Here is a 26,470-nt window from a genome sequence, read left to right as displayed (position 1 = left end):
CAGTTCCACAAATAGCTTTAGTCACACACAATATTTAAAGGTAAAAAGTAGGTAATTTGACAATTCAAATCAGAATTTTTGTTTGTTTTTAATAAAAAGGGACTATCTAGGAGATGTCAAAAATCAATCATCATTTTTCAGGAATTGCTGGCCTCCAAACTACGAAGTTTCAACTGAAGAAGTACCAGTTAATATCCAATACAGAAAGAGAAGTCAGTGTATAGAGAAATTTCACAAAATATGTTTTTCTAGCAAACAAATTACCTTGATCTGTTAATCAAAAATCATGAAAACTTACAAGGCCAAACGTTCTATATAAATATACATGCAAATACAATTTCTTAAAAAACAGTTGCTAAATGGAAAAATTCTAATGAGAAATAAGCCCCGGGAGAATTTACACAAATCATTGAGGGGCTTAAGTAGGAAAGGCTTCACTTTATAGTAAACAATAAAATGTAAAATCATTTGGTTCTTTTTTAAGTGTGAGGAAAATCTTTCGAAGTAACTGTAACCAATTTAATTTAGAAAGACAGCTAGTGGTTGATGCTGAGAGAGCCCAAAGATGTTTAAACAAAGCCTCTGTTTCTCTGAAGACTCATGTAATTTTAGTTTATCAAAAACTTTAATTAACTAGAATATGCAGTTTCTCTGTCCCTCTTAACCACATTTGTTAGGCAAACAGTACTTTGAAAAATCAAATGAAAAATAATACCGTAATCTCTCCAAAGGTGCCCCTGACTCTTCTGACAAAGAAGGTAATGAGCAGGGGCCCTTCCAGAGCCAGAGGCTCCGAATAAGTCTTCTTAGACAAAGTCTCAGGAGCAAACTGAACAACTCCGTTTGGGTCACCAAACTTTTGTATCTAAAAAATATAAACAGAGAACAGAGGAAATAATATATAAAACAATAGGGATGAAATTATAGTATCCAACATATTAACAAACGGAGAAGCTGAGGAAATTAAAGAAACATAAAAATGACACTTGAATATAATCTACCTAGCTACCTGATTTTTGAAAACTTCTTTATCACATTGACTGTTACCTAAAACAAGTAGGTTCTTATTCCCCAAAGATGATGGGAATTAAAAACCCAGAAAACTCCCATTTGTAGAATCCCAAGAGAACAGTAATCTGATGCCTGAATTTTGCTTTATTCATCTCATATTTACTACATTTAATCAGTTAATTTTAGCTAAATTCCTCCTACTAGCTATGATATACATGGAGCGAAGCAAATAGGTCCTGTGAGGACTAATTTTGTGTATCAGTTTGCCAAGACTATGGTGCCCAGTTGTTTGGTCAAACGCTCATCTAGATGTCACTGTGAAGGTATTTTGGAGATACAATGAACACTTACAATCAGCTGACTATACGTAAAGGAGATCACCCTCAAGAATGTGAATGGGCCTCATCTAAACAACCGAAGGCCTTAAGAGCAAAAACTGAGGTTTCCTGGAATAAAAGGAATTCTGCCTCAAGACTGTAACTTAGGAATCCTGCTTGAGTTTTTAGCTTATTGAACTGCTCCACAAAATTGCAACTTCAACTCTTTCCTGAGTTTCCTGTCTGCCAGCCTATTTCATGGATTTTGGACTTGCTAGCCCTCACAATCATGTGAGCTTATTCCTTCAAATCTCTCTCTCTCCCACCCCCCGCTGTGTGTGTGTGTGTGTGTGTGTGTGTGTATGTGTGCGCGCACGCGCGCCATGTCTGTCCTATTGGTTTTGGGTCTCTGGAAAACTCTGAATGATACAGATCCCAAATACAAGTATTTTATAAACTTTAAAAAATGGGTCATCCATCTGCATTATTTTCAGTAGTCTTGGTCCCAGCACTTTTTGCCTTAACTGAACAAGTACCATTTTTCCTTCAAACCATCTGGAATACAACTAGTTAATAATTTTTACATTCTCTGATGACAAAGATATCCAATGTTTGGTATGCTATAACAAATACCTCTGGTATGCTATAACAAATACCTCTGCTCTAAAACAGCCAAATATTCCAAAAACACCAAATTTTCTCCAAGCTTGTAAAATAAGTACTTATCATATATTAAAATGTTTTTTAATTACCAATTGTCAGGCTATGTAATGAGCTGACATGAAAACCAAAAAGTTTGACCCTTCAGAATTATTATGATTTTATTTGGTTTTATAATTTCCAATTCATCACAAGTATGTAGAGTTTCAACAAATGTAAATGTATTTTCTGATAAATCCATTAAATCCACATTTTGTGAGAAAAATAAAGTCATACATACGGTTAATGTAACATCTTTAGCTCTGGAGTCTAATTTAGCTTCTCCTTTCACAAGATGAAGTTTAATAATGAACGTCTCTTCAACTTCAATTTCTTCATGAGGATAGATTGTCAGAATTATGGTTCTCACTCCGCCTTCTCCTTCTCTAAAAGAGAAGAGCCCGCTCACTGGGTCTGCAATGTCTCCATTCTGTGGCAGTAAGGCTTCTTGAGAGTTGGGTCCTACTATCTCCCAGTTCACCTATAGGATGTTTTTGGTTTTGGTATTTAATAGAGATCAATTTTAAGCAAAGAATTATTTCAGGATATCTAGTATTAAGAAAATATATACACATACAGGAAAATTATTCTAGGATAATTCCATCAAATTGCTGTTTCATAAACTGTTTTTTGTTGTTAAAAAGAATGATATCTGCGGCAGGGTGCAGTGGCTCACGCCTGTAATCCCAGCACTTTGGGAGACCGAGGTGGGCGGATCACCTGAGATCAGGAGTTTGAGACCAACCTGGTCAACATGGTGAAACCGTGTCTCTACTAAAATTATAAAAATTAGTCGGACGTGGTGGCAGATGCCTGTAATCCCAGCTACTTGGGGCTGAAACAGGAGAACTGCTTGAACCCAGGAGGCCGAGGTGGCAGGGAGCCAAGATCATGCCACTGCACTCCAGCCTAGGCAACAAGAGTGAAACTCCATCTAAAAAAGAAAAAAAAAAGATATTTGCAAACATAAACTACATACCTATAATATTCATGAATAAAATTGTCTAACAGAAGAAAAGTATTAATAACCAGTAATTTGTCATCACATAGGATAAAAAACATGTAATAATCTATATTAAAATACATATTGGAGAAATATAAACATTTTAAAAACATATAAGTACAATACTGTCCTGCTGTGTGCACAGGCTGTGCCAATCAAAACCTATATAAATAAGACAACAAAACCATGCAAAAACTCTGCTGTAGACCATGCGAAAACGTTAAAGATACTTACATTCCTAGTGTAAAAGACACAGAAATCTTCATACATTGTTATAAGAAACGAAGATTTCTATGTTTCTATGATTTGAAATGGTATGCCTCTCACACAGTCTACAAAGAACATTGGGCACTTGTTTTTGCTTCTTACTTGATCTTTCATCAGCAGCGTGCCAGCTGACTATTTCCTCCTTCAAACACCATGTCCTGTCTTCTTGGCTTACATGATACTTAATGTGCCACCTGCCTTTCTAGTTTTCCTCCTCCTTTACTTCTCAAGCTTCTCTGCTGGCTCTCCTTCCTCTGATCTCTACATGGTGGAAGCTCAGGACTCAGCGCCATATCCTTCCCGTTTCCAGATATACACCTTAGGCCCCACGTGTTCAAACACCTCTCCATGTGTCAACACCTTCCAAACCACAACACACACTCGCACGCTGACCTGCCTACATGACCACGCTCCCCTGGGATGTCCAGTAGTATCTCAGAAGAACAGAAGAAAACAGAACTTTTAATTTCTCCTTGAGCTTCTGCATCTTAGTAAACAACCCTACAAATTATCTAGCTGCTCAAACTTAAATTCAAGGAGTTATCCTTGATTCCTGTGTTTTCCTCAGCCTCTACTTCCAACCTAGTGAATGTTTCTTCCAAATATCAATGTATACCAATTTCTCGCCATCTGTATTTTCACCACCTTGTCGGAGCCACTGTCAGCTTTGACTTGGACGGTAGAGGGAAATAAATAGCCTCCTAGCCATCCTTCCTGCTCCTATGCTGCCCCACCAACTTCTTGAATCTGTTTTCCTTGCAGTAGACTTAAATAGCTGCTTTAAAAGACAATCTGGTGACATTGTTCTCTGGCTTACGATTTTCTAATGGCATCCTATTTCCACTTCGAATGAAATTTTTTTTTAATTATTATACTTTAAGTTCTAGGGCACATGTGCACAATGTGCAGGTTTGATACATAGGTATACGTGTGCCATGTTGGTTTGCTGCACCCATCAACTCGTCATTTACATTAGGTATTTCTCCTAATGCTATCTCTCCCTCAGTTCCCCACCCCCCAACAGGCCCCAGTGTGTGATGTTCCCTGCCCTGTGTCCAAGTGCTCTCATTGCTCAATTCCCACCTATAAGTGAGAAAATGTGGTGCTTGGTTTCTTGTCCCTGTGTTAGTTTGCTGAGAATGATGGTTTCCAGCTTCATTCATGTCCCTGCAAAGGACATGAACTCAGCATTTTTTATGGTTGCATAGTATTCCATGGTGGATATGTGCCACATTTTCTTAATCCAGTCTATCACTGATGGACATTTGGGTTGGTTCCAAGTCTTTGCTATTGTGAATAGTGCCACAATAAACACACGTGTGTGTGTGTCTTTATAGTAGCATGATTTATAATCCTTTGGGTATATACCCAGTAATGGGATTGCTGGGTCAAATGGTATTTCTAGTTCTAGATCCTTGAGGAATCGCCACACTGTCTTCCACAATGGTTGAACTCATTTACACTCCTACCAACAGTGTAAAAGTGTTTCTATTTCTCCACATCCTCTCCGGCAACTGTTGTTTCCTGACTTTTTAATGATCCTCATTCTAAATGGAGTGAGATGGTATTACATCGCATTTCGATTTGCATTTCTCTGATGACCAGTGATGATGGCATTTTTTCATGTGTCTGTTGGCCGGATAAATATCTTCTCTTGAGAAGTGTCTGTTCATATCCTTTGCCCACTTTTTGATGGTGTTTTTTTTTTTTTTTTTTTTTCTTGTAAATTTGTTTGAGTTCTTTATAGTTTCTGGATAGATTGTAAAAATTTTCTCCCATTCTGTAGGTTGCCTGTTCACTTTGATGGTAGTCTCTTTTGCCTTGCAGAAGCTCTTTAGTTTAATTAGATCACATTTGTCAATTTTGGCTTTTGTTGCCATTGCTTTTGGTGTTGTGCTTTAGTCATGAAGTCCTTGCCCATGCCTATGTTCTGAATGGTATTCTAGGTTATCTTCTAGGGTCTTTATGGTTTTAGGTCTAACATTTAAGTCTTTAATCCATCTTGAATTAATTTTTATATAAGGTGTAAGGAAGGGATCCAGTTTCAGCTTTCTACGTATGGCTAGCCAGTTTTCCCAACACCATTGATTAAATAGGGAATCCTTTCCCCATTGCTTGTTTTTGTCAGGTTTGTCAAAGATCAGATGGTTGTAGATGTGGGGTGTTATTTCTGAGGGCTCTGTTCTGTTCCATTGGTCTATATCTCTGTTTTGGTACCAGTACCATGCTGTTTTGGTTATGGGAGCTTTATAGTATAGTTTGAAGTCAGGTAGCATGATGCCTCCAACTTTGTTCTTTTTGCTTAGGATTGTCTTGGCAATGTGGGCTCTTTTTTGGTTCCATATGAAGTTTAAAGTACTTTTTTCCAATTCTGTGAAGAAAGTCATTGGCAGCTTGATGGGATGGCATTGACTCTATAAATTACCTTGGGCAGTATGGCCATTTTCACTATATTGATTCTTCCTATCCATGAGCACAGAATGTTCTTCCATTTGTTTGTGTCCACTTTTATTTCGCTAAGCAATGAAATCTTTAACCCGGCTTAGGAAGTTCTGTGTGATCGAACATCTGTTGGGCTCTCTGATTTATCCTGTGCTGTTATCCCCTTACCTCCAGGTCCCAACCACATGAACCCCTCCATGCCTGAAACATGCCAGCTTATGCCTCTGCAGAAGCTATTATTCCTTCTGCTCAAATGCTCACTCTTCTAACCTCTTTCTCATAACGCATCTTTCAGCTGAATTATCACATCCTCACCATCCAGCACAGCATTCGCAATTGTGTCTCCCAGTTTTACAAGCAGAGCCCTTACTGTTATCAGATCAATTTATTTTTAGTTGTTTATTGCTCAGCTCTGCTTAATAAAATGAAAACTCTGTAAGAATGGAGAGGAGGTCTGTCTAGTTCCCCAGTATATTCTCAGTACCTAGAACAGGGTGTGACACACAGAAAGCATTCAACGAATACTTGTTGAATTACTGAATTTTATCAGAATCATTTACTTCATTTCTAACAAGCCCTCAAGGTTCTCTGAGGACAGATGTATGCCTCATACATTTTTATGTACTTCATCTGGCTCAAAAGCTGCTGTACACATAAAAGGTAATGAATAAATATTGATTGATTGTGAATAAAGAAATAAATATACTTGGGGAATGAAAAAACACACCATACTCAGTCTATCAAAAATATTTAAAGTCATGGGTAAAATAAATCTACCTGAATCTCTCCCAAGAGTCCTCCAGTCCGCTCCAGAACCAGTGATAAAATCATTGTGGAATTGGGATTAGGAACAGAAATTTTGCTTTGATTGAGAAACCTTACAACGCCAAAGGGAGAGTCACTCTTGGCTATTATAATTCTGCTCACTAGGTGGCGCCCAAGGACCGCTCCTCCAGTAGCTCCAGTGAGTAGAATTTCAATGGGCTCCTCAAATTCACTGCATGGCAAGAAGGAGCAATTCTGTGAGTCTAAACATATTAAAGTGCTTGTAAAATCCCAATAACCAGTCATTTTCCAAATTGGTCATACATATTCAAGGCACAGTAGTCACACATCAAGTGGTAAGAAGTGGGTGCTTAGCTAAAAGAATGAATGATTAACATCAATATTATATGACCTAGGGCAGTCGTAGGGACTTTCTTGCCCTCTTTTTAATTGCTTAATGCATAAAGCAAGCGAATTAAAGGATGTTTCCACATTCTGATTAGATTTTTTTAAGTCTAGAGAAACAGAAAATATTATTTCCTTTATTTGAAATGAAGTTACATATGCAACCACATTGTCTCCTAGCCCCTTTCCCTACCCCTATACCCCAAAAGTATTTCACCTGTTGTTTCTCAATGGACACATATTATCTAAAGTTCTATTGTCAGTGCGGAACATATGTAAGGGTTAGAACACAATACTTATGTCTGATGTATGCCCACATTATTTTCTATATACCAACCTTTCATTGTCATCAATGATGGAGATATTTATAAAACTTAAATTTTGCCCATGCTGAAAGGTGACTGTACTGTCATGCAAAATGTAATCCACACCTCCAGGACTGGCAGAGGAGCTCTGAGAGATGAAATCAGCTGTCACATAGCCATAAGTTCCATGTAGCCTCACCACTGGAATCATGATCAGCCCAACATCTTCCTCCACTGTAATGGGAACTTGGAATTAACTGGTAAGCCAGACAGAGCAACTAACTTATAAGATTCAGCCAAATTAAACCTGGCAATTAAATATAATGGCACAAAGTAAGCACTCTATGTTTTCATAGTTCTTTTATCATTTTCAAAGGGGATTAGTGAAAAACCTCCTGACTTATTTTTTAGGAGGAACATAGTTTATGAGATGTTGGAAGTTACAGTGAGCAGTACAATTAGCATTTAAATAACCTATTTAATCGGTAGCATTGGCATTCTCCCTCTGTGTACTACATACCAATAAATGATCCTTGCTTTCTAAGACAATGTTAGATGGACACAAGGAAACATTTAAGTTGGTTGTGCTCACAGGAAACCACTCTGGATTGCTTCCACACATTCAATTGAAATATAAACATGGTAATATAAATAAATGAGGTTTATGATATGTATATCATATGAATTTTTTAAAAGTCTAGATATAAGTACAATTTGATTACATTTTCACTTCCCATGAAATCTACTTGTGAATCTGAAAATGCATCTACAGTGTTTGATTTCAACTTAAACATTATTTTCAAAAATATGTTTCTTAAACTATGCTAAATTCTGCATATTAAAATATAATTTAATAGGGTTCATATGAGCTATGACTAAACAATACCCAATGTACATTATAAATATAAATATGCACTGACCAAAATTCCCCAAAGACAATGAATCTAACAGAAAACAATGAACTGAAAAAATTCTAAGTCTCATTTATTTCTTGATGCAAAAATGTAATAAGATTTTTACCAGGTAGAGACTGAAGTTCACAAATAGTGATGCATTCCATGACTTACCCATAAAGTCATTATAAACCAATGCCTAGGGTAATTTTTTTTTTTTTTTTTTTGAGACGGAGTCTCGCTCTGTTGCCCAGGCTGGAGTGCAGTGGCCAGATCTCAGCTCACTGCAAGCTCCGTCTCCTAGGTTTATGCCATTCTCCTGCCTCAGCCTCCCAAGTAGCTGGGACTTCAGGCACCCACCACCTCGCCCAGCTAGTTTTTTGTATTTTTTAGTAGAGACGGGTTTTCACCGTGTTAGCCAGGATGGTCTCGATCTCATGACCTCGTGATCCACCCGTCTCGGCCTCCCAAAGTGCTGGGATTACAGGCTTGAGCCACCGCGCCCAGCCTCTAAGGCAATTTTTTATGAACTTTAAAAATGGCTAGATAACCAAAGAATTTTGGTAGAGGCAATGAAGCCAATCAGGTTAATTGCAGCAATAAGATATTTATTTTTAAAGTCATATTCGTATTCTGTATTTTAATAAAATCATTTCCTAGAAAGGCAGCCATCTCTTCCTACCTGGGAAGGAATATAACCATATATTCTGTATTCTGCTTCTACAAGAGGAGAAGGATTGGGAATATCAGGCAACCTGTTATTGGGGACTGTTTCGAGAAAGCAAGATCAAGGATTCAGATACTACCTGCATCTCTAGGCCAGTAAAATGTTCATTTCAAAGATGATTATTAATTAGGAAGTGAATATTCACTGATTTCTAGTCATATATGAAATTAAATATGCACAAATTACAAAGGCTTTCATTAAAATGTTTGAAACAGAAACATTTTAATAATCCTAATGTTAAATACAGTTTTTCTAGATAGCCTTGTTCCTAACATTGCCATGCACAGCAAAGTTCAAGACCACCCAAAGGTAACTGAAAATGTACTTCAAATAAGTAAATAAGTATAAAAGTGCATATGTGTAAACACACACACACCCACAGCAAACTAAAAAAAATGTACACACTGAAATTCAAACTAATGTAATTTGGAAAGTGGTGGTAAACTTACTTACAAGCTAGCTAACTGAACCTACCTTCGAAGGCAGTATACTTCGGGTCAAATTCAATGATGCCTTCTGCGTTATCATTTTTCATTATCATGATTCGAACAATGGAGATGTTTCCTATTTCAGGAGGTTGATCTATCTGAAGTCCATTTTCTTGGATGGTAAAATCATACCCTCTTCCAAAGTCATACGAATTAGAATAAAATAAAATACAACAAAACAAAAAATACATAATTGCATAGCATGAATTAAAAGGTCCTCTTAGCTCTTACAACTTAGTTCTATAAAGAACTGCAATACTTTTAAAGATCTTCAACACTAAAATACTCGTTTTTTTTTCTGAAATGATACTTTGAAACAGATTTCTGTACTGCTCTCAATTATTGGTGCCTATACGAAGCCAAAACTAATATAAAGTTACTAAACGTGGGCAATGGGAAGATAATAAACTGTGAGAAAATCGGAAAGATGCTGTCGTAAAATGAACCTTTGGGAATCACGGCTGAATACAGGTGCAGTAATAGACCTAGTGCACTCAGAGATAGGTAAGCAGGAGGCCTTGAGATTTATAGTGTTAGGTTAAGATGATTTATTTAAAGAAACAGTGAGTGTCATGACACTAATTAAATTTCAAACGAAAACATCAAGATTGAAAAAAATATCTCTCAATACCAGCCTGGGCAACATAGTGAGACCTTATCTCTACTTAAAACTAATCTTGGCCGGGCGCGGTGGCTCACGCCTGTAATCCCAGCACTTTGGGAGGCCGAGGCGGGCGGATCACAAGGTCAGGAGATCGAGACCACGGTGAAACCCCGTCTCTACTAAAAATTACAAAAAATTAGCCGGGCGCGGTTGTGGGCGCCTGTAGTCCCAGCTACTCGGGAGGCTGAGGCAGGAGAATAGCGTGAACCCGGGAGGCGGAGCTTGCAGTGAGCCGAGATCGCGCCACTGCACTCCAGCCTGGGCTGGGCGACAGAGCGAGACTCCGTCTCAAAAAAAAACAAACAAAAAAAAAAACAAAAAAAAACTAATCTTAAAAAATTAGCCAGACATGATGGCACATGTCTGCAGTCATAACTGTTTAGAAGTCTGAGGTGAGAGGATCCCTTTATTCCAGGCATTCAAAGTTGCAGTGAACTATGATTATGCCACTGCACTCTGTCCTGGGTGACACAGCAAGACTGTGGAAAGAAAAGAAAAGAGAGAAGAGAGAAGAGAAGAAGAGAAGAGAAGAGAAGAGAAGAGAAGAGAAGAGAAGAGAAGAGAAGAGAAGAGAAGTGAAGAGAAGAGGAGGAGAAGGAGGAGAAGGAGAGAGGGGAAGGAAGGAAGGAAGGAAGGAAGGAAGGAAGGAAGGAAGGAAGGAAGGAGAAAGAAAAATAAGAAAGAAAAGTATTTCAATTTCTACAGAAACCAATCATAACCAATTCCTCTATCTTTATATAGATGGTAGTTTACTTCTGTAATGATACTTCTGCAAAAGAAGTTTTTTTTTTTAGATTAATATTATTCCCATCAAAGCATCGACTTCCAGGGCTTCAAAATACGACTTTAATTCCTGATGCTAAAAAATGGCAATAAACCATTTTAGTCCTTCATTCAATTCCCAAATTCTATTCTGGTATTTATATGCTACCTAGTGTTGAAAGGTTTAGTTGGTGAATCAAATATAAGGCAAAATCAGAAAATTGAGGTTTGGACTATTAAATGATGAGTAACTGTTATCAGTAGTCTGAGATGGGTTGTAGATTAGCTAGTTGTACTACTTACCTTTTGAGATCAAAGAAAACCTAGAAATTTATCTAGAAGGCAAAACTTGTTTCCCCAGAATTAAACTTACATAGAAACTGCTTTTTAAAAAAACAGTAGCAAAGAAGACAAAATCCTCAAGCTCTAGCTGGTTAATAACACAAATATGATCTCACACTAAATGAGCTTTTACCAAATTGCATTTATTTAATTAAAATAGTCAGTGATCAGCTCAAACTTTTTACTATATTTACTAGGAATACAAATTCACTCTCATTGCCAGGCACAGAAGCATTTTTGGGAAATTTAAAATTTGAAGGGTATGTGAGCCCACAATATATTTTTTTCCCAGATGGGATGATATACACTTAAGTCACTGAGTGACATATTTTAGTTTAAAAAAGTTTTTAAAGCATGATAGTCACATTACAAATGCAAAAATATTTTCACGCACAAGAAAAATGTCTTTGTGATTCTTCTAAACGCAGGCATTATTCTAGTTGAAGGGCCCACCTATCTGCTATCCGGGCAGAGGTGCTGGTAGGTCTCTCTCAACCTGTGCGCTGCAGAACCTGTGAGTATTTAAACATGCTAAAGATGTTTTTCCACCTCATCAAATCTGCCCCACTAAATCAGGGAATAAAAGAGACTCATTATGGTTAATTCATGATCTTCCTTGAAAACATGGTGCACATTAATGGCCAACTAGCTTTCACTCAAAATTTTCCCCACTTTAAAACTATGGGGCATCTATGTCATTCACCCACAGAGAAAACAATGCAGCCTTCAGATTCACCAAGGAAAGAAATCCCTCCCTCTAGCCCTTTCACAAGTATGGAAATCAAAAGCAGCAAATTCAGCCACACCAGTTGACCTCTGATTTAGAGAGCTGTTAGGCTGTTTCTTCACCAATTAGAAGCCCATATCATATTCAACTTCCTGGCCACCCAGAATGAGTCCACACAATAGAAACACATACTTTCAACTTTCAGAGGGAAGTTATATTTGAGAAAATTAAAAAAAAAAAAGCAGTCATTGCCGTAATTTCCCTTTTATGACCTGTTCTAATGTAACACAAATCTGAGAAACAGTAGGGAAAGAACTGCTTTAGACCTCAGTATCAATCTCTACACCATAGAACTTTCTCTCTCTCTGCTTTTTGCTTTCTTTTTCCTAATTTCCTTTCTACTTTACCTTCCCTGGAGTTCCACCTTTGTAATTGTTAGAGAAAATTCCTCTGGGCCTTCAGGATGGTCATCATCAAGGATTTCAACTTGCAGACTTTTCTTCATCTCCCCTGCTTCAAAGAGGAGTTCCCCAGCGGCAGGAACAAAATCCAAGCCTGCTTCCGCTGTCCCGCTCATCCACTCGTACCAGAGTCGCACGCGGCCAAAAGCTCCACCGGAACGGATAATTGTGATGTTAACCTATGCAAAAAGCATTTTCTTATTTGATTTGGATGTTTAATCTACCAGACAATACTATCTCTAACTAAAGGTTCTATTTACCAGGATTGTGTTAAAATTGAATATAAGGTTGTAAAATTATATACATTATCTGCTAAAATAATGATGTTTGGAGCAAATTAATCAGTTTGTGAAAAGTTTGGAATAGAAACAAGAAAGCATTTTATTTTTATTTATTTATTTTTTAAAATTTATTTATTATTATTATACTTCAAGTTGTAGGGTACATGTGCATAACATGCAGGTTTGTTACATATGTATACTTGTGCCATGTTGGTGTGCTGCACTCATCAACTCGTCATTTACATCAGGTATAACTCCCAATGCAATCCCTCCCCCCTCCCCCCTCCCCATGATAGGCCCCAGTGTGTGATGTTCCCCTTCCTGAGTCCAAGTGATCTCATTGTTCAGTTCCCACCTATGAGTGAGAACATGCGGTGTTTGGTTTTCTGTTCTTGTGATAGTTTGCTAAGAATGATGGTTTCCAGCTGCATCCATGTCCCTACAAAGGACACAAACTCATCCTTTTTGATGGCTGCATAGTATTCCATGGTGTATATGTGCCACATTTTCTTAATCCAATCTGTCACTGATGAACGTTTGGGTTGATTCCAAGTCTTTGCTATTGTGAATAGTGCCGCAATAAACATACGTGTGCATGTGTCTTTATAGCAGCATAATGTATAATCCTTTGGGTATATACCCAGTAATGGGATGGCTGGGTCATATGGTACATCTAGTTCTAGATCCTTGAGGAATCGCCATACTGTTTTCCATAATGGTTGAACTAGTTTACAATCCCACCAACAGTGTAAAAGTGTTCCTATTTCTCCACATCCTCTCCAGCACCTGTTGTTTCCTGACTTTTTAATGATTGCCATTCTAACTGGTGTGAGATGGTATCTCATTGTGGTTTTGATTTGCATTTCTCTGATGGCCAGTGATGATGAGCATTTTTTCATGTGTCTGTTGGCTGTATGAATGTCTTCTTTTGAGAAATGTCTGTTCATATCCTTTGCCCACTTTTTGATGGGGCTGTTTGTTTTATTTCTTGTAAATTTGTTTGAGTTCTTTGTAGGTTCTGGATATTAGCCCTTTGTCAGATGAGTAGACTGCAAAAATTTTCTCCCATTCCGTAGGTTGCCTGTTCACTCTGATGGTAGTTTCTTTTGCTGTGCAGAAGCTCTTTAGTTTAATTAGATCCCATTTGTCAATTTTTGGCTTTTGCTGCCGTTGCTTTTGGTGTTTTAGACATGAAGTCTTTGCCCATGCCTATGTCCTGAATGGTACTACCTAGGTTTTCCTCTAGGATTTTTATGGTATTAGGTCTAACATTTAAGTCTCTAATCCATCTTGAATTAATTTTCGTATAAGGAGTAAGGAAAGGATCCAGTTTCAGCTTTCTACTTATGGCTAGCCAATTTTCCCAGCACCATTTATTAAATAGGGAATCCTTTCCCCATTTCTTGTTTCTCTCAGGTTTGTCAAAGATCAGATGGCTGTAGATGTGTGGTATTATTTCTGAGGACTCTGTTGTGTTCCATTGGTCTATATCTCTGTTTTGGTACCAGTACCATGCTGTTTTGGTTACTGTAGCCTTGTAGTATGGTTTGAAGTCAGGTAGCGTGATGCCTCCAGCTTTGTTCTTTTGACTTAGGATTGTCTTCGAGATGCGGGCCCTTTTTTGGTTCCATATGAACTTTAAAGCAGTTTTTTCCAATTCTGTGAAGAAACTCATTGGTAGCTTGATGGGGATGGCATTGAATCTATAAATTACCTTGGGCAGTATGGCCATTTTCACGATATTGATTCTTCCTATCCATGAGCATGGTATGTTCTTCCATTTGTTTGTGTCCTCTTTGATTTCACTGAGCAGTGGTTTGTAGTTCTCCTTGAAGAGGTCCTTAACATCCCTTGTAAGTTGGATTCCTAGGTATTTTATTCTCTTTGAAGCAATTGTGAATGGAAGTTCATTCCTGATTTGGCTCTCTGTTTGTCTGTTACTGGTGTATAAGAATGCTTGTGATTTTTGCACATTAATTTTGTATCCTGAGACTTTGCTGAAGTTGCTTATCAGCTTAAGGAGATTTTGGGCTGAGACAATGGGGTTTTCTAAATATACAATCATGTCATCTGCAAACAGGGACAATTTGACTTCTTCTTTTCCTAACTGAAAACCCTTGATTTCTTTCTCTTGCCTGATTGCCCTAGCCAGAACTTCCAACACTATGTTGAATAGGAGTGGTGAGAGAGGGCATCCCTGTCTTGTGCCAGTTTTCAAAGGGAATTTTTCCAGTTTTTGCCCATTCAGTATGATATTGGCTGTGGGTTTGTCATAGATAGCTCTTATTATTTTGAGGTACGTTCCATCAATACCGAATTTATTGAGCGTTTTTAGCATGAAGGGCTGTTGAATTTTGTCAAAAGCCTTTTCTGCATCTATTGAGATAATCATGTGGTTCTTGTCTTTGGTTCTGTTTATATGCTGGATTATGTTTATTGATTTGCGAATGTTGAACCAGCCTTGCATCCCAGGGATGAAGCCCACTTGATCATGGTGGATAAGCTTTTTGATGTGTTGCTGAATCCAGTTTGCCAGTATTTTATTGAGGATTTTTGAATCGATGTTCATTCGGGATATTGGTCTAAAATTCTCTTTTTTTGTTGTGTCTCTGCCAGGCTTTGGTATCAGGATGATGTTGGCCTCATAAAATGAGTTAGGGAGGATTCCCTCTTTTTCTATTGATTGGAATAGTTTCAGAAGGAATGGTACCAACTCCTCCTTGTACCTCTGGTAGAATTCAGCTGTGAATCCATCTGGTCCTGGACTTTTTTTCGTTGGTAGGCTATTAATTATTGCCTCAATTTCAGAGCCTGCTATTGGTCTATTCAGGGATTCAACTTCTTCCTGGTTTAGTCTTGGAAGAGTGTAAGTGTCCAGGAAATTATCCATTTCTTCTAGATTTTCCAGTTTATTTGCGTAGAGGTGTTTATAGTATTCTCTGATGGTAGTTTGTATTTCTGTGGGGTCGGTGGTGATATCCCCTTTATCATTTTTAATTGCGTCGATTTGATTCTTCTCTCTTTTCTTCTTTATTAGTCTTGCTAGTGGTCTGTCAATTTTGTTGATCTTTTCAAAAAACCAACTCCTGGATTCATTGATTTTTTGGAGGGTTTTTTGTGTCTCTATCTCCTTCAGTTCTGCTCTGATCTTAGTTATTTCTTGCCTTCTGCTAGCTTTCGAATGTGTTTGCTCTTGCTTCTCTAGTTCTTTTAATTGCGATGTTAGAGTGTCAATTTTAGATCTTTCCTGCTTTCTCTTGTGGGCATTTAGTGCTATAAATTTCCCTCTACACACTGCTTTAAATGTGTCCCAGAGATTCTGGTATGTTGTATCTTTGTTCTCATTGGTTTCAAAGAACATCTTTATTTCTGCCTTCATTTCGTTATGTACCCAGTAGTCATTCAGGAGCAGGTTGTTCAGTTTCCATGTAGTTGAGCGGTTTTGATTGAGTTTCTTAGTCCTGAGTTCTAGTTTGATTGCACTGTGGTCTGAGAGACAGTTTGTTATAATTTCTGTTCTTGTACATTTGCTGAGGAGTGCTTTACTTCCAATTATGTGGTCAATTTTTGGAGTAAGTACGATGTGGTGCTGAGAAGAATGTATATTCTGTTGATTTGGGGTGGAGAGTTCTATAGATGTCTATTAGGTCTGCTTGCTGCAGAGATGAGTTCAATTCCTGGATATCCTTGTTAACTTTCTGTCTCGTTGATCTGTCTAATGTTGACAGTGGAGTGTTGAAGTCTCCCATTATTATTGTAATGGGAGTCTAAGTCTCTTTGTAAGTCTCTAAGGACTTGCTTTATGAATCTGGGTGCTCCTGTATTGGGTGCATATGTATTTAGGATAGTTAGCTCTTCCTGTTGAATTGATCCCTTTACCATTATGTAATGGCCTTCTTTGTCTCTTTTGATCTTTGATGGTTTAAAGTCTGTTTTATCAGAGACTAGTATTGCAACCCCTGCTTTTTTTTGTTCTCCATTTGCTTGGTAAATCTTCCTCCATCCCTTTAGTTTGAGCCTATGTATGTCTCTGCATGTGAGATGGGTCTCCTGAATACAGCAGACTGATGGGTCTTGACTCTTTATCCAGTTTGCCAGTCTGTGTCTTTTAATTGGACCATTTAGTCCATTTACATTTAAGGTTAAGATTGTTATGTGTGAACTTGATCCCGCCATTATGATATTAACTGGTTATTTTGCTCGTTAGTTGATGCAGTTTCTTCCTAGCCTCGATGGTCTTTACATTTTGGCATGTTTTTGCAATGGCTGGTACCGGTTGTTCCTTTCCATGTTTAGTGCTTCCTTCAGGGTCTCTTGTAAGGCAGGCCTAGTGGTGACAAAATCTCTAAGCATTTGCTTATCTGTAAAGGATTTTATTTCTCCTTCACTTATGAAACTTAGTTGGGCTGGATATGAAATTCTGGGTTGAAAATTCTTTTCTTTAAGAATGTTGAATATTGGCCCCCACTCTCTTCTGGCTTGGAGAGTTTCTACCGAGAGATCTGCTGTTAGTCTGATGGGCTTCCCTTTGTGAGTAACCCGACCTTTCTCTCTGGCTGCCCTTAAGATTTTTTCCTTCATTTCAACTTTGGTGAATCTGGCAATTATGTGTCTTGGAGTTGCTCTTCTCGAGGAGTATCTTTGTGGCATTCTCTGTATTTCCTGGATTTGAATGTTGGCCTGCCCTACTAGGTTGGGGAAGTTCTCCTGGATGATATCCTGAAGAGTGTTTTCCAACTTGGTTCCATTTTCCCCCTCACTTTCAGGCACCCCAATCAGACGTAGATTTGGTCTTTTTACATAATCCCATACTTCTTGCAGGCTTTGTTCATTTCTTTTTCTTCTTTTTTCTTTTGGTTTCTCTTCTCGCTTCATTTCATTCATTTGATCCTCAATCGCTGATACTCTTTCTTCCAGTTGATCGAGTCAGTTACTGAAGCTTGTGCATTTGTCACGTATTTCTCGTGTCATGGTTTTCATCTCTTTCATTTCGTTTATGACCTTCTCTGCATTAATTACTCTAGCCATCAATTCTTCCACTTTTTTTTCAAGATTTTTAGTTTCTTTGTGCTGGGTACGTAATTCCTCCTTTAGCTCTGAGAAATTTGATGGACTGAAGCCTTCTTCTCTCATCTCGTCAAAGTCATTCTCCGTCCAGTTTTGATCCGTTGCTGGCGATGAGCTGCGCTCCTTTGCTGGGGGAGATGCGCTCTTATTTTTTGAATTTCCAGCTTTTCTGCCCTGCTTTTTCCCCATCTTTGTGGTTTTATCTGCCTCTGGTCTTTGATGATGGTGATGTACTGATGGGGTTTTGGTGTAGGTGTCCTTCCTGTTTGATAGTTTTCCTTCTAACAGTCAGGACCCTCAGTTGTAGGTCTGTTGGAGATTGCTTGAGGTCCACTCCAGATCCTGTTTGCCTGGGTATCAGCAGCAGAGGCTGCAGAAGATAGAATATTTCTGAACAGCAAGTATACCTGTCTGATTCTTGCTTTGGAAGCTTCCTCTCAGGGGTGTACTCCACCCTGTGAGGTGTGGGGTGTCAGACTGCCCCTAGTGGGGGATGTCTCCCAGTTAGGCTACTCAGGGGTCAGGGACCCACTTGAGCAGGGAGTCTGTCCCTTCCCAGATCTCAACCTCCGTGTTGGGAGATCCACTGCTCTCTTCAAAGCTGTCAGACCGAGTCGTTTGCGTCTGCAGAGGTTTCTGCTCCGTTTGTTATTGTTTACTGTGCCCTGTCCCCAGAGGTGGAGTCTACAGAGACAGGCAGGTTTCCTTGAGCTGCTGTGAGCTCCACCCAGTTCGAGCTTCCCAGCAGCTTTGTTTACTTACTTAAGCCTCAGCAATGGCGGGCGCCCCTCCCCCAGCCTCGCTGCTGCCTTGCCGGTAGATCACAGACTGCTGTGCTAGCAATGAGGGAGGCTCCGTGGGTGTGGGACCCTCCCGGCCAGGTGTGGGATATGATCTCCTGGTGTGCCTGTTTGCTTAAAGCGCAGTATTGGGGTGGGAGTTACCCGATTTTCCAGGTGTTGTGTGTCTCAGTTCCCCTGGCTAGGAAAAGGGATTCCCTTCCCCCTTGCGCTTCCCAGGTGAGGCAATGCCTCGCCCTGCTTCAGCTCTCGCTGGTCAGGCTGCAGCAGCTGACCAGCACCGATCGTCCGGCACTCCCCAGTGAGATGAACCCAGTATCTCAGTTGAAAATGCAGAAATCACTAGTCTTCTGTGTCGCTCACGCTGGGAGTTGGAGACTGGAGCTGTTCCTATTCGGCCATCTTGCTAAGAAAGCATTTTAATATGTAAAAATAAAAATGATATTAAAGTCTTAAGCATTTCATACTATACCCTCTGTGCTTCTGACACTTGAAGTTGCTCATGTAAAAAGGCAAATCGGCCATAGGGAGAGTCGCTGGCCACCATCGTGATGTTGGCAGTGCTGCTGGATTCACTCAGAACTCCTCCCTCACTGATGGCAATGAGCTGAAACTCATAGAAGCTTTTTTCCTCGGGAATGTCATCGTTCAAAGCCTAGAGAAAGACAAAGAGTCATCGACAGTAGAATCTGTGAAATTTCAAAAAAAACTCCTAACCTCTAAATAATAACAGATTTTGGAATATTAATCTCCTCCCCATTCCCACTCTTAACCCCACACACAGGTGCCTCCACAACAACAAATGCTGTCATATTAACCTTCTCTCCAGTCCCCATTGTCATCCACACACACACACGCATGTGCATGCCAACAACCATAAATGCTGGAATATTTACCTCCTTCCCATTCCCTACTTCTAACCCCCCCACCCACATACACACACACACATGCTCACACCTGCACACACACCAGCACACACAGTAAAGGGCATAACAGAAACCAGCTAATTTGATACCTGTATTACTACAATGACTGCAGACTGTCCATCTCGCATTGTCAGTTTTCCTGATGTTTCAGCAAATTCCCCCATGGAAGGAGGGAATATCCTCCAGAACACTGTGACCGCCCCCAGAATTCCTGGGCCACGAACAAGGCTACAACAATAAACAAATGTATATCCAATACATTTCAGTTGAAGGTACTTTTCTTAAACATTTTCTCTTTTAACAATAATCAATTTTCATCCATTTCAGTAACAGTTCTCTTTTACATAACCTCATCTACCAACTATAAACCAAAGAAAGTCTTAAAGTTCCAAGACAGTAACATCCAAAGTATTAAGCTAGTGTAAATCTATCTTGACAGGAATACAGGCAAAAATTTATCACTAAAAGCAGAAGGTTTAAAGAAATAAAAAGAAGTATTAATATTTATAGGCTTTTCACTTAACACGAAAGGTACAAAATATGAAAAGTCTTAAGTTATCTAAAGACTGGAAGACCCTTCACATAAGGGCATGCTGATGGGAAGGGATAGCCTTACTTCTGGATAACTACCATGAGGATAAAGTATAAAGTCAAACTCAGCTATGCCATTGATAGTTGCTTCCCATCCCTTATAAGAAAATTTACGAGAAACAAACTAGCCTATGATCATACTAATTTAGTTATATGATAGGCCCTGATACAGTTTGGCTCTGTGTCCCTACATAAATCTTATGCTGAAGTGTGACCTCAAATGTTGGAGGTGGGGCCTGGTGGGAGGTGACTGAATCATGGGGACGGAATTCCTCCTTGTTGTTTTCGTGATCAAGTTATCACGAGATCTGGTTGTTGAAAAGTAAGTAGCACCCCTCCACCCCTTCCTCCTGCTCCAGCCAGGTAGGACGTGTCAGCTCTCCTTTTGCCTTCTGCCATGATTTTAAGTTTCCTGAGGCCTCACCAGTCATGCTTTCTGTACAGCCTGCAGAACCTTGAACCAATTAAACCTCTTTTCTTCGTAAATTATTCAGTCTCAAGCAGCTCTTTATAGCAGTGTGAGAACAGACTAATACAGACCGATTTTAGAACACTTGGAAGCAAAATGTTTGGCCCTTATGATTTTCTAAGGAATGATTTTGTAGCTAAGACACACAAGCTTGCAGAGATGAAGTAACTCCTTTATATCACATGTTTAGTAACAGAACAGAGGTGAAAGCATAGATTTTCTGATCTGAACTCCATGTGTTTTCCTTGGTATAATTTGTGCAAATCACTCAAGAGTCAGAAACCTTCTCATGATCTAACATCAAGATAGGTCAGGATATTACTTCAATTTCTGCCCAAAATTTGTTCTCCTCTCCACAGCATGTTAACAGTATATAGGATGTTAATGCTTGAAGACTATGTATGTATTGAGAATGATGGATTTAAGACTAATTATTTAAATAAAACTTTGTAACCTCCACATAGGCAAAGAAAAATCATGAAGTCCTTACCTGATAATAGCGGTACCATTATATTTTGCTGAGGGTTCCCCGATGAGGATGTGCCTAGATGACGGAGCTATCCCAACTTCTCCTGATGCTCGCTTATCACCCCGAATAATTATTGATGCACTACCTAAATTCAAGATGATATAGACCGCTTTGTAGCAGATGCACACAAGCACTTAGTATATGCCTGGCAACTTTCTAAGCACTTTACACACAGGAATCTAGTTCATTCTCATGACTCTCATGTAAGTTAGATATTAAAATCCTCATTTTACCTGTGATGACACTGAAGCACAATGAGGTCTTGAAGACATGGATGCAAATCACTTGCCCAAGATTACATTTTAATGAAAGGGGCAGAAAGAAAATTGGCAGTAATTTCCCTATCACTCTCATGAAAAGCAAGGGCTCCTCTACCATTGGCATTAATTTGCTTCTATAGTAACCATTTTGCAGCTCACTGCAATTGGCTACACAGCTATGTCAACTGGCTATGTGGCAAAAGCAAGACTTCTTGGGGGCACTTTTTCATTTTTAATTTTCTGACTCTATCATTTGACTGTAAGCATTTATAAACCTGTGTCAAATATTTCTACTAAGATGAAATAAAAAACTGTATCAAGTATTTGAGTATCCATATAACTTAGCAGAAACTTAAAGAAAATTGTTTCCAGAAACACACATTAGGGGTTCATGACACAAAGAGCTAGATCATTATACTCTCATTTGGCTTGACAATGGATTAATGGAATCAACAGTGGCTTGTCACAGCAAGTGTCACAGTCAGACAGAAGTATATTAAGAATTAGGTGCAGTGGATCATACCTGTAATCCCAACACTTTGGGAGGCTGAGGTGGGAGGATCCCATGAGCCCAGGAGTTCAAAACCAACCTGGGCAACATAGGGAGACTCCATCCCTGCAAATATAAAAATAAATTAGCTGGGCATAGTGGCACATGCCTGTAGTCCTAGCTACTCAGGAGGCTGAGGTGGGAGGTTTGTTTGAGCCTGGGAATTCAAGGCTGCAGGCATCTGTGATCACACCACTGAACTCCAGCCTGAGTGACAGAGCAAGATCTTGCCTCAAAAAATATTTTTTAGTATGGTAAATGATTTATCCTGATCCAATGATATATTCTTCTATGTTTGATTAGCCGATGTGACATCTGTCATTTTAACATGATATGGATAACAAGATCTATGAAAGAGTTAACTAAAGCTAACTAAAGACTTATAAAAGAATATGGTGCAATGATATGATTCCCTTGTTGGAAAATATCCTAAACAAAAATGCAGAAAGAATAACTACCCTAAGTATATATAGTGATAGATACTCTACAATTCTAAAAATTTCCTTGGACATGAAAACTGCTTTTAGCCACAGACCCTTGCATAGAATGGAGTTCTTGATGGCAAAAAAGAAATGTAACAATCACCAAATTTTCATGCTAAAAGTTTCTGAACCAGTTTTTTATGGTTGGTTATTATTGTTTATAGCACAATAAAACCATTTTAGAATCATTAATTTTTTCTCTATGGATCCAAGAAACAAATCATCATATCAACTGGAGGCAAATGAGAATTAAAATGCCTGTTTCTGAAATGTCAAAATATCTGAGTAACTACTTTCAGATGAAAATAGATGTACATAGGCTATAATGCTAAACATAATATGAAACGTTTAAAAATAATGTTTTATTACAAAGATAATGTGTGATAATTGTAAATATGTTTTAAAAATACAGGTAATCAAAAACCACTATTAACATTTCAAATCAATAATTCCAACCTCATGTAAGACATGCACATGACAAAACAGATTACATTTAGCATGTTGTTGTAAAATCTGTTTTCTTAATGTGACTGTTATCCATGTAGTTATGTGTTCTTATTTTTTAATGTAATTAACAGTTTTTCCTGTTACATCATGTTGAATGGCTGCATAGTATTCTAACACATTTAACTAGTCTCCTACTATTGGACCACTTAGGAAGCTGACATATTTTATTTTACATTTTATAAACACTGCTACAATAAACATCTTCATTAAAAAAAAAATTACACAACTAAGCAGTATGAAATCTTTGACCTATGATCTTACCAAGATTGGGTATTGTAATTTTAATTTAAAACATTCTTAACCTTTAATACATGTGGAAAATGGTATCTTTATGTTTTAGGAATTATAAAACCTAACACTGCCCATTTTTGTAACTATGGGTTATTTTATTACATTTTTTTCTGAGAACTTACTTTTTAATTTCCAAAAATGTGAATTTCTCTTACCTTTTACTGGAGATATTTCTGCCTCATCAATTGATATCAGCTGAATGGTGAAACGCCTGTCCTCCTCCAACACTGTGTCTTGAAGTGTGTGCAACACAATTGTCTTCTGGGACTCAGTCTACATCCAATGACAGAAACAGTGCATTTTCCAGATTAACCAAAGCCAAAGTTTGAATGTTGTCATTAGCAGAATAATGTTTATGTCCATAATCACTTTTAAGGGTGTCTTTTTTGTCACTAGACTTATAAGTTGCACCTAGAAAGAATTACTCCACGAAAATCAGTTCTGAATACAAATTCCATTTGGGTTCTTTATGGGGAAAATGGGAAAAGAATACAACCATTAAATTTACTGAAAAATTTTAACCGTTGAAAATCCAATCTTTAAAGAAAGCTAAATGATCACACAATTATGTAAACAAAGGCCACAGACTTAATATTTATAAGAAACAGCTCCATTCAAAGGAGGAAAAAAAGTGTGAATGACATTAGATTACAGTTGTAGGGACAACCGACAGTCCTGAGATGTCAGCCGTTGTTCATCATCACTGGATATCCAACTCATAGTATATTTTGCTGATGTTAAATTAGTAATGGCACCTTCCAGCTAACAAAAGTATCTAAAGGTAGCAGTAAAGGGCCTAATTCATATGAAAATGTAGTTTTTCTATCCAGGAACTTGGTATTTTATATGCATGTTTCAGTTTTCTTTTACCTTCACCTTTAAGATTTTGTTTTTATCTTTATTTATTAATCAGTTCCACTTGTTTCTTGCTGAATCTATTCCTAGGTATTTTATACTTCTTTCTCATAGTACATTGTTTTTCATTACTGGTAATTCATAAGAATGTTAATGATTTTATTTTTTCTTACTTTTTTTTCTTGGATCTCAAGTGTATAGTTTGAATTGGTCCTTCTGTCAGCAGCATTGTTTCTACTGGACAACAAATGGTCTTTTATTATAATTTATTCTTTTTGTCCCCTTTATCAGCCCATTTCAATCTCCCTTTTCAAAACTCTTCCCATCCTATTATTCACTCTAAAATGCATTATGTCTCCTTAATTTTTCCTTCAATGCACACTGTTGAGGTTACCCATATTTTCATATGTAGATTCAATGTATTTTTTTTTTTTTTTGAGACAGGGTCTCACTCTGTAACCCAGGCTGGAGTGCAGTGGTATGATCTCAGCTCACTGCAACGTCCGCCTCCCAGGTTCAAACTATTCTTCTGCCTCAGTCTCCCGAGTAGCTGGGACTATAGGTGTGCATTACCATGCCCGGCTAATTTCTGTGTTTTTAGTAAAGATGAGGTTTTGCCATGTTGGCCAGGCTGGTCTCAAACTCCTGACCTCAAATGGTTCACCAGGCTTGGCGTCCCAAAATGCTGGGATAACAGACGTGAGCCATCGCTCTCAGACTCAATGTATTATTTTCATTGCTGTGGGGATTCCATTGTTTGCCTTTAAACTATTTGCAAGATTTATCTGACAATGGCTATTTACTCTTACAAATAATACTGCCATGAACATCTTTACATACGTATTTATATGTACAGTAATTTCTCCAAGGTGCTACTGATTTTATATACAGTTGGTTCCTCTATTCTTGGATTCCTTATTTGCACATTTGTTTACTCACCCAATTTTGTAACTCCAAAATCAATATTGAGAACTTTTGTGGTCATTTGCAGACATGTGCATATTAGCAAAAACTTAGAATCATTCAAATACATTTCTCATGTTTAATAAGCACTATGACTCACACCTGAATAAAGTTTATCTAATATACATATTTTCTCCTTAGGGTACATCACAGCCTTCTTGTGCTTAGGAACACCATATTTCAGCACTATACTTGGGGGCAAATTTAAACAGTAAACTCACCAACAGAAAGCACAAAAATTTTAAAAAGTGATAATAAATGGACTGTAAAAAGAACATTTGTTTGCAACATGAGAGCTGAAACAAAAAGTCAATGTGTTGACTTGTTCAACCTCGGCTGTAAATGTACAAATCAGGTGAATCAAATTCTCCAACACTTTCTGTATGTCCCTGAATGACCATGAAAACACCAGGAGTATCGACTTTGAAGGTTGCAAATACACCTTAGTGAGTAGGGAAATTCACAAGTGGGGGATTGTGAATGATAAGGATTGGCTACTGTGAATCATGATAATCAACTATATTTTATGTTTATATTGCCCTCCACCTTATCTACTGTATATGTAAGGCAGCTCTTCATACCATATGCTCTTCATTTCTCAAAGAAATCTACGACCAGTAAGAGGGGGAAAAGGGTGACTACAGGTGGAAAATTCCAGCCAATGGTTATAGAAGATAGTAATAAATGTTCTCGGATAAAAAGGTGATGGGGAAGTTTCACAGAGGAATAAATTCAGAATATTTCTTCTATTAGAGATTCAAAATGGACTTAAGTACATTAAAGTATCTAAAAATAATCCTGCATAAAAAGAGCCTACTTAGTTCAATCAAGGTTTTCCCAAATCCATGTGAACCTGGAATCCCTTTTTTTCTTTAAAATTCAGAACAATTATTTCTGTTCTGCTGAATAGCAGTGCAGAGCAATAGTTTGAGAAATGGCACTACATATAGGCTATCTCAGGAAAATAGAAATACAAAGTCTTCCTATTTTTACAAAATTTAAAACCTTTATTTTTTTATCCTATGGTGTAGAAAAGGTGTTGAACTTCAAAAATTTAAAGCGTTTAGTTTTTATCCTATGATGTAGATATTAAGTTGAGGTAGCAGCCTGCTATTTCATTAAAATGTTTCTAAATTACAGTTGTTGTATCAAACACTTTCTAAATGTGTGTAAATTGGTTAGTTTCTTCACAAATATTATTTCATGCAATGCTCAGAGCCTTTGTTTAGATTAAGCCTTATTATCGCCATTTTGCAACTAAGAACCCAAATGTGAGATAAATTAATTTTCCTAAAGTCACATGGCATTAAATAATAGAGTGAAGATATGGATTAAGGTCTAGCTCGCTATAAAATCTATATCCTTTTTACTTTTCAGTGGCTACTTCCCATATCTCAAGAGAACCAAGATTGTGAAGATAGTAAAGGAGAGGAAAATAATACAAATTATAGGTGATAGAAGTCTGCGAAAGTATATAAACATTCGGGAAAGGAGAACTAGACAGAATTAAATACTAAACAAGAAATATGAATCCCAGAAAGACAGAAAAAATGTAAGAGAACTATAAACACCACAGTAAACCAGTGCTCATGAAGAAATGTCAATAGTATCAAATAATAAG

The 26,470-nt window shown here is 38.0% G+C and overlaps 1 protein-coding gene across 1 annotated transcript in view; it reads right to left on the bottom strand.

The window, feature by feature from the left end:
• ADGRV1 (adhesion G protein-coupled receptor V1) overlaps positions 1 to 26,470 on the bottom strand; it is a 594,013-nt gene that overhangs the window by 365,404 nt on the left and 202,139 nt on the right. Inside the window, exons 60-69 of the mRNA XM_015140403.3 lie at positions 23,187 to 23,304; positions 20,903 to 21,026; positions 19,442 to 19,580; positions 18,899 to 19,081; positions 12,225 to 12,457; positions 9,309 to 9,457; positions 7,247 to 7,448; positions 6,517 to 6,736; positions 2,269 to 2,508; positions 716 to 865 (exon numbers count right to left, since the gene is read on the bottom strand). Coding sequence (XP_014995889.3) covers positions 716 to 865; positions 2,269 to 2,508; positions 6,517 to 6,736; positions 7,247 to 7,448; positions 9,309 to 9,457; positions 12,225 to 12,457; positions 18,899 to 19,081; positions 19,442 to 19,580; positions 20,903 to 21,026; positions 23,187 to 23,304 — 1,758 coding nt within the window. The remainder of the gene's footprint in view (positions 1 to 715; positions 866 to 2,268; positions 2,509 to 6,516; positions 6,737 to 7,246; positions 7,449 to 9,308; positions 9,458 to 12,224; positions 12,458 to 18,898; positions 19,082 to 19,441; positions 19,581 to 20,902; positions 21,027 to 23,186; positions 23,305 to 26,470) is intronic.

This window comes from Macaca mulatta, chromosome 6, assembly GCF_049350105.2.
Source record: "Macaca mulatta isolate MMU2019108-1 chromosome 6, T2T-MMU8v2.0, whole genome shotgun sequence".
Classification (NCBI taxonomy): Eukaryota; Metazoa; Chordata; class Mammalia; order Primates; family Cercopithecidae; genus Macaca; species Macaca mulatta.
This window is presented reverse-complemented; position numbering and strand designations above follow the sequence as displayed.